This window comes from Anas platyrhynchos, chromosome 32 (assembly GCF_047663525.1).
Source record: "Anas platyrhynchos isolate ZD024472 breed Pekin duck chromosome 32, IASCAAS_PekinDuck_T2T, whole genome shotgun sequence".
Taxonomy (NCBI): Eukaryota; Metazoa; Chordata; class Aves; order Anseriformes; family Anatidae; genus Anas; species Anas platyrhynchos.
Genome location: NC_092619.1, coordinates 650,170 through 664,247, shown reverse-complemented (window position 1 = coordinate 664,247; position 14,078 = coordinate 650,170). Strand labels below are relative to the sequence as shown.

The window sequence follows — 14,078 nt, the reverse complement described above, 5'->3', positions numbered from 1 at the left end:
CCCCCAACAGGGTGACACATTCGGGAAGGTCAAGGGAGAGCTGAGAGAATAAAGGAGGGAGATCTGGGGGAGAGAAGAGGGGTTTGGCTATGAGAAAGGAAAGATTTGGAAGAGGTAAGAGGGGTCCAGGTAAGGCCGCTGCTGCTGCAACACTCACTTCGAAAATATATATGTTATGGCAAGTTTTCTAACCAATAACCTTAAAACATAATGCTAACCTAGTACTAAATGCTATCCCTCACCCCAAAAGGAATCCACCATTCTAAACCCCAACCTCATTTCCTACCTTGAAGTCAAACCCCATACACATTACTTGTTACCATTAGTCTTAACATATTACTCTTGCTATTCCCTAGTTCTTAATCCCTACAATTATAGTGCTAGATATCATCCCTTAGCAAGGTACATAATAAAGCCCTAACCAGAGATCTATCTCATACCCTAAATACTGTCTATCCAATGCAGAATACACAAGGCTTGCTCTGAGACTCTGTTCAATCCCTAATCTGAAAGGAAATACCTAATCCTTAGACCCTAACCTAAATGCCTAATCCTCAAATCCCTCATTCCTGCACTCTTATCACAAAATTGAAGCAATTTGGCTGCATGATTCTGGGCATCAGAGAAGCTGAAAGGCCATCAGGAGATGTATGGCCTTGGAAGATGACAACGACCTTGTTTTTATTGCATTAGGTGCTAGGCATCTATGAGGGTGTCAGGTTTGGATGTTCTTAGAGGGTGTCAATTGTGCTTTAGAAACACTGAATCCAGTCGGAAGCAGTTGGCTTTGGTGCGGACTGTGAGGTCACTTCTGCATCTGGAGCTGAGAGGCTAGCAGCAGGAGGATGGCTGGGCAAGGGACTGGGAGGTCCCATCTTTCTGAAGTAGCTGCCAGGTCAACCCTTGCCTCCTGGCTGGCAGACGGGCCTTTTAGGCTCACATCTCCCAGCGTCTGTCACAGGCCAGCAGAAGGCACCTGTCTGGTGTGGTGCTTGTATTATGCCCTCTGCCCAATTACCTGAAAGGCCCATGCAGTAGCAGCCTTGGCTCTGGGTTGTCAAGTGTCTTGTGCCCGTGTACATGACTGGGGAACAGCATGCATGTGGCTTAGTTGGATCTTTCTGAGTAGCTGAAAGGCCACCAGGAAGGCCACATGGACTGGAAGATCACGGTGAGGTTCCTTCTGTCTGATCGGCTGACAGGCCCCAGGAAGGCTGATGGGTGTGGATGCCTGTGTGACGAATGGTTTCTGAGATGTTGGAAGTTTTGTTGGTCATGGTATACTGCATGTGAGAGAAAACCTGTCTCAAAAGAAAGCTTTTGTGATGGAGTTAAGGCATGAGAGGGAAGATAAGTGATTGGAAAGGGTGTGCTATAGTGTCAGAAGTCACCTGGAGGGAATCTGTTATCAGTCCATGAGTTTGTGTTTCAGGGCACAGCTGGAGCAGGTACAGACATCAATGAAAGTGCCTAAATGTCAAGGAGAAAGCAAGGTGAGAAAGCAAGATGGATGTTTGCATCCTGAAGGGGAACAGGGACAGATGTGGGACATCATAGGAAAGCCAGCAGTGGAGATGGACAAGTGCACTGGCAAGGCTAGACTTAGCCAAGAGAACAAAGTGTTATAAATAGCTCAGTCCCAAATTAGGATTATAATCAAAGTTTACAAAGTTAAACTACAAAGTTTATTTATTAAAGGAATAGAGGTAAGCAAACAGCGCTGGGTGCCCCAGGAGTCTCCGCTCCACCAGGACGCACACCAGTTACATCAAGTAGCTGATTTTTATGCTCCTAGACTAATACATATTCATTACTACTTCTAAAAAAACCTGGGTTATTATAATTAGCTTCCGGGATCCAGTCCCTCCTACTGGAGCATGCGCATCAGTCTCCGCTGGTCCCCCTGGGGGTCTCTGGGGACCTTTCATGCTGAAGGCTCGTAATCTTCCTCTCAGTTTTTTTGTCTTGTCATTCCCCTTTGTATTCCTTGGCAGCATGTCAAAAGCTTACACAGCGTCCCCTGCAAGTTTTGTCTCCTAGCCATCCTTCATCTTCTTCTTTCTTCTCCTTAATATCCTGGCCACCTGGCCAGATATCAGGGGCTTGCATAGTGTCCCATTCAGAAGCCATAACAGTCACTAGTTGTTAGCAGTTGTTCTGAAACCCCCAGACATCAGAGACTTCAAAGAAAGAACATACAAATACAAATAGCTCTCTTACTGACACTTCACAAGTTGTTAAAACATTCCTCACAGGCCATTCACAGGGACAGTCCAGTCACATCTATAGCAGTGCTAAATCAACCACAAAGAAGGCAAGAAGGCTGTAACTGTTAGGAATAAGAGTTTGGAATCAGTAACAAAAGCAAATAGGCTCATGGATTTGAGGACTATTTCTGAAGATTTGATAAATTGACTATAATGAGGGGGAGACTGGGACATGGGGAGGAAAGGGAAGAAACCACATCTGTGGAAGAATTAAATTGCCAGTGCAGGACCCAGAGACAGACAGAACTGCTCTCTAGCGACACGAATTGTTAAAACATTCCTTTGAAAGGTACAAGAACTCTATACATTAACCATTCTGTTTTTCTTAGACTTGTGGTTATACAAGGGTATGTAAGACAGAAGGTCACATTCATCATAGCATGCGGCCCTAGCACTGTTCCATACTGACACGAAACAGATGAACATATCTCACACCTTCAAGACAGATCTGTATGTCAACCAGGAAAGTGGACCACTATGCAGAGAGGTATCCAGTACCTGAGGAAATTACCCATGCTGAAGGTGGACAACAAACAGCTGTCCACAGATCCAGATGAAGTCAAGTGCACATGATCCATGTGGCAGAAGTTTGTATGGAGTGCACCATCATCATATGCCAGCTCATTGGCAGTAATGAGGTGGAAATACCATGAGAAACCCACAGTGGATGAATTGGTTATCCAACTCTGGCAGTATGAAGAAAGTCTCGCTTCTTCCCTATGGCCCTGTACCTCATATATGGAGAAACTGCCTGAATAGGTCCAAGAGCTACAAGAGACTACGTCTTCCTCCCCACCTGTACGAACCAATACCTCAGCTGTCAGGCAGAAGTGTCTCTCTACTCAAGAAAGGTGATATAGGGGGTACATACCACGTGCAACCCTATGGTTTTAACTGTGTGACCACGGAGAAGCCATGAGAAAGTGGGATGGAAAATCTACCTCCAGCCTAGAGGCACGGATACATGAAGCGCAAGGAAAAACATTCACAAAAAGTGGTTCTTCTGAGAAAATTGCTGCTCCTGTTTCTAGTGGGCAGTCCTCCAAACAGAGTAATGAATACTATGAGCAGGACTAGAGGGGCCCTGCCTCCAGCCAGAGGGGAGGAAGGGGGCAATTGGGTGTATTGGACTTTGAGGACTATGTCCTGGCACATCAGTCCCAAGAATTACCTGTATTGGAAGCTGAAGTGAGTCTAACTGGGAAGGAGTGGCAAATGCAACCCATTGGGACTGACCTGGAGGCTCTGTGCCACCTTGACATAGACTACTTCAGGAGAGGGTACGTCAAAGATCCACAAGAGTATTGGTGGACTTTGGCATAGCTGCCTTGGAGATGGAGGACATCAACCAGTTATGTCTACTGTTACAAATGGCTCAGGATTCAAATTAGGATTAAATGAAAAATAGGATTTATTAAAAGAATATAAAGGAATAGAGGTAAGCAAACAGCGCTGGGTGCACCAGGAGTCTCCGCTCCACCAGGACGCACACCAGTTACATCAAGCAGCTGATTTTTATGCTCCTAGACTAATACATATTCATTACTACTTCTAAAAAAATAGATTATTATAATTAGCTTCCGGGGTCCAGTCCCTCCTACTGGAGCATGCGCATCAGTCTCCTCTGGGGATCTCTAGGGGTCTTTCATGCTGAAGGCTCGTAGTCTTCCTCTCCCCTTTGTACTCACTTGGCACCATACCAAGTTTATAGAACATTTTCTGCAGGTCTTGTCTCCCAGCCGTCCTTCAGCTTCTTTTTTCTTCTTCTTAATCTCTTGGCCCCCTGGCCAGATACCAGAAGTCTGGATAGTATCCCATAACAGTTACTAGTTGTTATCAGTTGTTCTGAAACTCCCAGACCTCAAACACAAATAGCTTTCTTATTGACACTTCACAAGTAATTAAAACATTCTTCCCCAGCCATTCACAGAGACTGTCACATCTATAGCAGTGTTAAGTTAATCTCGAAGAAGACAGGAAAAAAAAAAAGGCTGTAACTGTTAGAAATAGAACTCCGGAATAACAAAAGCAAACAGGTTCATAAATTTAAGGAGTATTTTCTGAAGACTTGATAAATTGCCTAGAATGAGGGGAGACTGGGACACACTGCATCTGTGGTTCAAGAATTAAATTGCCAGTGCAGGGCCCAGAGGTAGACAGGATTCAAACAGAATTGTTCTTTATGGACACGAATTGTTAAAACATTCCTCACAACAGGCAGGGCAGAATCCTCCGGGGGTCCTCAGGAACCACAGCCCCCTGGCTCTGCACAGCAGCACCACTCAGGGTCCTCCATTTCCTGAGCCGTGGCTGGCCCCAACCCGGCAGGGAGCTCAGCATGGCCCTTGCAGCCCCCTGCCCTGGGCCTGCCTCTCCTCTTGGCCTCGGCCCTGACCTTGTCTCTACTGGCAGGAGACCTCTTAACATGCGCTTCCTGGCCTCCCCTCGCCTCCAAACAGCTGCTGCCCACTCAGGCTGCTGGCACAAATGTGTCCTCACAAGCAGCACCACCCCATGGGCTGCTTCTCCTGGCCTCCCCCACCCCACTGCCTTGACTCCTTGTCTCTGCTGGGTCTCCTCCTTGTCACCAAAATGTGTCCCTTGGCTGTCATCTCCCTCTCTGCTTCCCCACATGAAGGTATATATGGGGTGGGATGTACTACCAATACATGAGGAAGTGTTTTTGTAATCCGCGTTGGTGATGGCACAAAAACACAGTTCCGTCACCAGTGACCTATATCCTTCTTCAGGTGAATTTTCAGGATCTCTATTCATCACAGGAGAGTACTTATGTTCACCTGTACTTGCATTGTCATCGCTTTCTCCATCAAGGTGTACTCCATCATCTTCCACGTACTTCCACTCATCCTGAATAAACAAACCCTGTTGAATGTCCCCTTTCTAGCTGCCTGTCTGAACCTATGCACTTCCCCTGGTTCTCCTGCTTTGCCCTCCCCTCTTTGATCTTTGTTCATTCAGACTGCTTTGATCACTCTTTGATCATTCAGACTGCTCTTGCTGACCCAGATACTGCTTTGAGCTTCATTGAGTTCAAGCTTACCCATTGATTAGCAGTCTGCCTAATTGTTTCTGTAGCAAGCTCCTCATCATTTATCGTTGAATTAAGATCATATGGAATAATACTAATCTTAATACCTATAATTTCCTATCAATCGGTATAAAATACTTAATTTACAGTCATCCTTTTGGGAAGGTAAACCTGACTGGAGAGATACAAGATGAGGAGCTTGCTTTGCTGTTTGGAAAATTGCTGCATGTTTTCTTGTTGTTTGTTTTAAAATGAGGAAAAACCCTTGTGTGCCTGTGTGCAGCCAGATCTCTGAGGAAAGCAGGTGGTAGCTGTTGCAAAGGGGTTCTAACATCCAGCTGCAGACCAGTGCAGAAGTGCGGTGTAAGGAAAAGTGATGCAAGCACCAGGTGGCCAGTGAGAGAAGTGTCAGGGTTGGGGTGGTGAGGAGCAAAATTACCCAAGCACTGTCAGACCTCAAGAGTCTGATTTTCCTTCCTATGGACGTCTCCACTGGAGAAGCCCTGGGTTAATATCAATTGAAGAAAGATGCTCAAAACTGAAATGCAACAAAATTCACCCTTTAAAATGAGAAAAGATTTTTATTAGGTGCTTTCTGAAATCATCCTCCTTAACTACACTATGAAAGCTCTCCAATTAGTCGTCCTAGTCTTGAAGACTTGAATAAAACTATGGAAGACATGGTTCCTTAGGTGTTTCTGCATTTTAATGAGTTCCATGGTGGATTTTGGTGCTCAGTCTGTGAATGTCAGGTACTGAGAGGAGAATGACGCAATTGGTTGAGCAAGTAAAGTCAGAAGGAAAGGTTGAAATGACTTGGAGTATTAATGGGCCCCACTGAGGGCCGTTACCAAGAGATTCTCCTCAGGGACTTGTTAGGGCAGATAATTGGAGGCCATGATTCCAGATAGGCAAAGCACTGTTCTGAGAAAAGTCTTGGTTTGCTGTGCTGAAGTAAAAGGGCCAGGTCCTGACTCCAGCCACTGGAAGGGAATGTCCTGCACTCCCATGTCTGGCTCTGGGCTCTTGCTTGGTGTCTGTGGGATGTGGTGGGCAGTGTGATGCCTCAAGAAGAACAATGGTATGACACCTCCCTGCCTCTGCACAGGGTCTCAGGAAAGCAATGAGCCCCCTTGCAATGACTGTATCTCATCTCCTCATAAGCTCTGTCAAAGGCGACAAAAAAGTCAGGGCTGCTGGGGCCTTCTCTTCTTGCCAGCACCCACCTCCTTGTCACCTCCAGACTTCCCTGTGCTGCACCACACTTTGTCCTATTTCCCTGAAGGCTGCAGACACCCATCTCTGTTCACCACCTTGCTCACATCCTGGCATTTCCCTGGTTTCACCAATGTCTCGTCAACCCTCACCAGCTGTTCCTTCAAACACAAAGCCATAATCTGATCAAAGACACTCTTTGGGTGACCTCTAGCACCACAGCACAACTCTTTGAAGGACATTTTGTCTTCTTCATGGCCAGTGCCAACCTTCCAAGGTGCATTTTCTGGCAGGTTTTTCTCTCCTGCTCTTTCCTACTACCAAAGAAAGCTCCATCAGGGTGGAAACCACTCCTGAAGTAGGCATCACAACCTGTCATCCTTCTTGCAGTCTGTCAACTAAACAGACAGAAGTCACCTCACCAGCATCTTCTAAGCCATGGTCCAAATGCTTATCTTACAGCTTTTTCTGTAGACACAACCAAGCCTCGTGCCTGCTGCTGTCCAGTCATGGACTCAAGTAGAAGGGACAGGACAACCCACATGCGGGCCTTCTTCCTGTCTGGGTCCTCCTGGGTATGTGGGCAGAGGGCATCCCACAGTCAGCATGCCAACCAGGTGCCTTCTGCTGGCCTACCAGGACCACTGGCAGATGTCAGCAAAAAAGTACAGATCCCAGGTAGAACTGTGACCTGTCAGCTACTTCAGACAAAAGTGACCTCACAGTCCCTTTCCGTGACATGTTCCTGCTGCTGTCTTATCAACTGCAGAGACAGAAGTGACCTCACAGTCACTTCCACAGTCACATTCCTCCAACTAGACTCCCACAACGACATCCCTTTATTTGTTCATCCCTTAATGCTTACTCAGAGGCTCTCTTTGCCATCACAAACTTGAAGTTCAACACATTGCTAGTGTGGAACATGCTTTGTGTTAAGGGAAGGAATATGGGTGAGCAAGAGAGGAAAGGTAATGGAAAGGGGTTATGGGCTAATTTTGGCTTCAAGGGATATTGTGGTCAAAATTAGAGCAGTAGATTCCTGTCAGCGAGTAGAGTGGCATTTAGATTTCGTTATTAATGTAATAGGTTAAAAAAGGGTAATGGCCTCACATGACTGCTTTAAGTCAGCTTTATGGTGGGATCAACATTACCTGAATATTCTTACCTCTCCAAAAATCATTACCTTCTGCTATCCAAGCTCTTCTTTCCTCCCCCAAATCTCACATCTCTACTGCTCATGTTCCCCCTGCCTTCCCCATATCAGTCATCTTCTTAGTGGCAGCTTTCTGATGGCATTCATGAACTCAGAGTATCTGCCTCACCTCTGTTGGCTACTCTGTTCCTGAGAAAGAAGCAGCTCCTAAACCAGCATGGAGAAGGACACAAAGGCTGTCAGAGCACCCCGTGCAATGTGCCCAGCAGCTCTGCAACACCACAAAAGTTCACTTCCTTCCTACATGTTTTGGTTCCAGAATGGCTCCTATGGACCCAGGATAACTTTTTCCCATCCCTCATGAAGGCTTTGTGATCCCCCAGACATCTCGGAGGCAGTGGCCCCGTCTGTGTCAAAAACTGAAAGCAGCCCTGAAGGATGAATTAGGCAAAAGCTGAAACTTCTGACATGACAAAACCTCTTCAAGACCTCTTCCTCTATGGGGCCTGCCAGGGACTTAGGAAGAGAGGATCTCACAAACTATGTGCAAAGCAGGTGCATCTGCTGGCTTGTCATGGAGACCAGCAGATGTCAGCCTAAAGGCACGGATCCCAGCCAGGAGTCAAGGGATGACCTGTCAGCTGCTTCAGAAAGAAGTCAACTCACAGGCTGTTTAACAGCCATTTGCTTCCTACTGGACTTTCTGGACTTACTGAAGTTTCTGAGGCACCACTGCCCTCGTAATATCATACTTATAAAACACTCCCTTCTTGGGCCAGAATATGCCCAGGTAGAAGTGAGCTGGTTGTGATCCTTCCAGCCCATGGCACTGCTGCTGGACTCCCGGCCTCTCTGACGCACAGCAGCTAGTTCCACCAGATCATCCCCCTTCCACCAGATCAGGGGGATGAGTACCCAGAGAACAACTGGTCTTGCTGCTAAAGTCTCAGGCAAATAAGGCATTAAGCACCTCAGTCTTTTCCTCATCTCTTGTCACTAAGTTTTCTCCCACATCTGGTAAAGGATTGAGATTCTCCTTAGTCCTCCTTTTTGTGTTGATGCATTTATAAAAACATTTTCTGTTATCTTTAACAGCAGTAGTCAGAGTGAGCTCCCGATGAGATTTGGCCTTTCTAATTTTGTCCCTGCACAGCCACCATGACATCCTGATAGCCCTCCTTAGAGGCATGCCCTTTTTTCAAATGTCCTAAACCCTCTTTTTCTTCCTGAACTCTAGCAGCAACTCTCTGTTCAGCCAAGCCTGTCTTCTTCCACATTGGCTCGTCTTTGGGCACATAAACACACACTGCTCCTGAGCCTTTAAGATTTCCTTCTTGAGGAGTGCTTAGCCTTCCTGGACTCCTCTGCCCTTCAGAACTGCCTCCCAAGAGACTCTGCCAACCAGTGTCCTGAAGAGCTCAAGGTCTGCACTCTGGGAGTCTAAGACTGGTTTTACAATCCCTCCCCTGACTTCACCAAGAATGGAGAACTCTAACATTTTGTGGTCACGCTGCCCAAGCCAGCTGCAAACCACTACATCTCCCACCAGTCCTTCTCTGTTTGTGAAGAGAAGGTCTAGCAGGGCACCTCCCCTGGTAGGCTCACTAACCAGTTGCCTCAGGAAGCTATCTTCCACTCTCTCCAAAAACCTCCTGGACTTCTTCCTCTGAGCTGTATTGCATTTCCAGGATATATCTGTGAAGTTGAAGTCCCCCATGAGAACAAGTGCTGATGATTTTGCAACTTTTGCCAGCTGCCTGTAGAACTCCTCATCTATCTCCTCATCATGGTTTGGCAGTCTATAAGATATCCCCACCAGGCTGCCTGCCTTGTTGGCCTTCCCGCTGACCCTATCCCACAGGGACTCAACATTATCATTCTCAGCCTCGAGTTTCACAACATCAAAACACTTTCTAATACAGAGAGACACGCCACCTGTGCTGCCTGTCCTTTCTGAAGACCCTATAGCCAGACATTGCAGTACTCCAGTCATGGGAGTGGTCCAACCAAGTTTCAGTGATGGCAGCCAAGTCATAGCTTGCCTTTTGTTTCTTTGCTATTGAACAATGGCTAGAGCTATATTATAATGGACATGCATCAATAAAATCTCTGTTAATGGCCCAGAGGAATTTGGCACTTGAAACATCACTCAAATGTCACCCTGGCACCTCCAATGTCACCTGGTGTCTGCATCTGAACAGCTCCCTTCTGCTCTCTGTCTCCATTCAATATGCTGGGAGCTGAGACAGGCAGCTGACATGCAGCTGCCTAGTTTGTGCCCCCCTGAACCAGGTCAAGAGGAATCCCAACTCGTGTGGGTTGTGTGATGCATGGGAGAGGAAGCTGAGCCCCATTGTAGCCTCTGGACAGCAAATAAAGAAGTAGATGCCTTGTTTTACTCAGCTGAAACACTTCTCTCAGCAGGGGGAAGGCAGGTCCCTCCCTGTCCTTGCATGGCTGTTCTGCCTAAAACCAGGACAGAGAAAAGTGGTTCTTGGACCTCATAGTTTTTCTGTATGAAGAATAACAGTGCTGGAAAAGTTTCTTTCCAAAGTAGCGGGAGGGAATATCAGTGATTACTTCAGTGTGTTTCAAAGTTGATTCCCCTGGAGGCCCAGGGACTTGTCAAGAGCTCCCTGTGCTGCTGAACTGGGCCAGGCTCATGGGCCCAAGGGGAGCTCCTGGCAAGCGGGCAGCACTGCAGAGAGACAGCTCTGCCCAGGAGCAGCTCCTCTGCACAGCACAGCAGGGCTGGGGGCACTGCCTGCAGGGGACAAGGGAGGCTGAGAGAAGGGAGGGAAATGTTAAAAGCAGTGTGGAGGGGGGATGCTGAGAGCTCACTGTGAGAGAAATCTTCAGAGCCCTGAACAGGGTAAGTCTGTGGCTGCAGGGCAGCACAGCTGTTGTTCCTGGTGCCATCCCCAGATTTGCTGGCAAATCCCTCAACCTATGGGAGCTTTCAGGAGGACGCTCAGTGTTTGGATAAGAGGAGAACAACAAGCTCCGGAACAGTGATTATCTGCCATAAATAACTGAAGGACAGGACATGATGTTTCTTTCTCACAGGGCTGGCTGCAGCCGGGCTGCAGTCTGGGGTGGCCAGGGCTGTGGTGCAGAGCAGGGTCCCTGCTGTGCCCCAGGGGCTGTGTGCCGGGACAGGGCCTCTGCTACCTGCCAGACTCAGCACTCAGCCTGCCGGGGGAGCTGCCCAGGGTGCTTCAGGGAGAAGCTGTGGGTGGAAGAAGCTCCCCCTCCCCTGGCAGGGCAGGGCAGGGTCTTGCTGTTGCCCAGACGCTGCTTCCTGGGGTAGGCAGCTCTCAGCTCTACAGCACCCCCAGGGCACCTCTGGCAGTGATTCTTGACAAGATGGACCTACTCCTGCACTACCTGCATGGAAGGCACTCTCTAGAGTCTCTGCTTTCATTTTCCTGCCCTAAAGAGCAGTCAGGAGAACACTAATGGAGTTGTCTGGTTGTGTCAGTCACTGAGGCTGTTAGATTATTCCACTGAAAGAGGTCTGTAGGTCTGTGAGGAATCTCACAGTTTTCCTCCACACTCTATAACCTATATACCTCATTGTTTTGTGACAGATTGTTGGATGTTGTACTCAGCACCTAAAATACTGAGACACCTGTGTCCAGTGGGCACCTGAAATCCATCCCCACTGGTTTTCAGCAGACGCTGTAGTGACTCTGGCTGAGCCCACACAGGATCTGCCTGGTCTCTCTACACACTTAGGAAGTAAAAGTGAGTGCTAGAGGCAAGAGAACATCTTCCTCAAAGGGAAGTAGTAGTCTGTCTTGCTGAGGAGGTTTCGATGAAACATAATCTATAGCTATAGGTATTGCACAGAGAAATTTCTCTAACTTGTTTGTGTCTTTTCCACCACTGACAGCCATCCATGCTCTGAGGCAGCAAATGTCCAACAGCAGCTTCCCCACAGAGTTCCTCCTCCTGCCATTCGCAGACACACGCCAGCTGCAGCTCCTGCACTTCGTGTTCTTCCTGTGCATCTACCTGGCTGCCCTCCTGGGCAATGGCCTCATCCTCACAGCCATAGCCTGCGACCACCACCTCCACACCCCCATGTACTTCTTCCTCCTCAACCTCGCCCTCATTGACCTGGGCACTATTACCACCACTGTTCCCAAAGCTATGGCCAACTCCCTATGGGATACCACAGCCATTTCCTACACAGGTTGTGCTGCTCAGGTTTTTTTCTTTTTCATTTTTCTTTCAGCAGAGTTTTCTCTCCTTACCATCATGGCCTATGACCGCTACATCGCCATCTGCAAACCTCTGCACTATGGGACAGTAATGGACAGCAGAACTTGTGCCAACATTGCAGCAGCTGCCTGGGGTAGTGGGTTTCTCTATGGTGTGCTGCACACTGCCAATACCTTTTCCCTCCCCTTCTGCCAAGGCAATGTCCTGGACCAGTTTTTCTGTGAAGTTCCCCGGATCTTCAAGCTCTCCTGCTCTGATGCCTACCTCAGAGAAGTTGGGCTTCTTGTGGTTAGTGCTGTTTTAGCATCTGGCTGTTTTGTTTTCCTAGTGGTGTCCTATGTGCAGATCTTCAGGTCAGTGCTGAGGATCCCCTCGCAGCAGGGCCAGCACAAAGCCTTTTCCACTTGCCTCCCTCACCTGGCTGTGGTCTCCCTGTTCATCAGCAGTGGCACATTTGCCTACCTGAAGCCTCCCTCTATGTCCTCCTCCTCCCTGAATCTTTTGCTGGCAGTTCTGTACTCGGTGGTGCCTCCAGCAGTGAACCCCCTCATCTACAGCATGAGGAACCAGGAGCTGAAGGATGCAGTGTGGAAAGTGATGACTGGAGTGTGTCAGAAGCAATAAATAGCCTGTTTTCTTCTGCATATCACTCATAATGTAATTCGTTATATTCCCAAATGTTTGTTTTCTGTGAGTGTGCCTTGCTTTTTTTTTTTTTTTTCCCTTGCTTATGATTGTGTCCACAAAGGCACAAAGACATAACATTTTTCCTCCCCGTCATTTCACCTGTCTTGGGTGACTCCAAGACTTGGTGGAAACAATGAGCCAGGCTCTCTGTATGTTTAAATAAAAGAAAGGACCCTGCAGTGACTTTCTTGCCTGAGATCCTTTCTTGCCTGAGATCTCAGACACCTGTGGTGGAACTGCAGAGGCACTTGGCTGTGTGCAGAGGTGGAGGGGAGAAGAGTCCTGGCACAGCAGCATTACCAGAGAGCCTGAGGGTTTGGTCTGTCCTGGGGTGCTCTCTTTCACCTCGCACACTCTCCTTCAGAGCCCTTCTGTTGCTGTGAGTTCTGATTGCTCTTGTTGCTTGCTCACTGAGCAGCTGTGGGGAAGTCCTTTGTCCACAGGCCAGGGTCTCTAACACAGCTCCCTACCAGCCCCTCCACTGTAAACTTCTTGAATCACTTTTCCACACATGGGTGGGCATTTCCTTTAGGATGCAATGGAGTTGCTAAAGGCTGCATGAGGAAACGTGAGTCTGGACATGTAGAAGACCTTCTGAAGCATGAGCTGGTTGGCAGGCAGAGTACCTGAGGGACTGTGAAGGGCATGCACCTGGTGCTCCTGGGTGGGCTGGAAAGAGGCCTCCTGAGCACAACAGCTCCTTGTAGCCCTGTGGATGCTGGCTGTGAGGTCATTTCTGTCCCAGCACCTGTCTGGACAACATCAGGGAGGCAGAGCCTCTGAGGTCATAAAGGCCTTCAGAAAGCTGCCCCCAACAGGGTGACACATTTGGGGAGACCAGGGGAAAGCTGAGAGAATAAAGGTGGGAGATTTGGGGGAGAGAAGAGGGACTAGGCTAACAGAAAGGAAAGATCTGGAAGAGGTGAGAGGGGTTCAGGCAAGGCTGTGCTGCTGCAACACTTACTAGGAAAACATCCAGGTTAAGCCCTGGCAATATTTCTAAGCAGTAACTGTAAGCCCTACCCTAACACCTAAATGCTATCCCTCTCTCTGCAAGGAATCCACTACTCTTACTCCTAACCCCAAATCTCATCTGGCATGAGTTAGCCAAGTCCCAAATCCATAAGGCCTTACCATACACTCTTAGCTCATTTCTCATGGTATTCCTCAGCCTTTCATCCCTAGCATTGAATTTCAGCCTTATCATGATTCCTCAACAGAGCCCTGAAGAAAATCCCAACACAACATAAAATAGTCTCTACACTACACACAGACTAGAAGCCAACGCAGTAAACACAGGCCTCCCTCTAATACTCTGCCCAACCACTAACCCTGGAAGGCAAAATCTAATCCCTAAAGCCTAACCTGAACACCTAATCCCCAAATCCTGCATTCCTGTGGTCTAGTAACCTAACTGAAGAAGTTTGGCCTCATGAAGCTGAGCAGGGCTTGAGAGGTCCTACAGCAATCCCTTGGTCTT

General features: G+C 48.0%; 1 protein-coding gene across 1 annotated transcript; it reads left to right on the top strand.

Moving 5' to 3' along the window:
* Window positions 1–11,602: 11,602 nt before the first annotated feature.
* On the top strand, window positions 11,603–12,535 carry LOC140000429 (olfactory receptor 14A16-like). Its single transcript, XM_072030312.1, has one exon. It carries the CDS (start codon window positions 11,603–11,605, stop codon window positions 12,533–12,535), a length of 933 nt encoding a protein of 310 aa, XP_071886413.1.
* Window positions 12,536–14,078: the final 1,543 nt, after the last annotated feature.

Excerpts from the sequence above, each read along its gene's own strand:
- LOC140000429 (XM_072030312.1), top strand. The coding sequence starts at position 11,603 with ATGTCCAACAGCAGCTTCCCCACAGAGTTCCTCCTCCTGCCATTCGCA.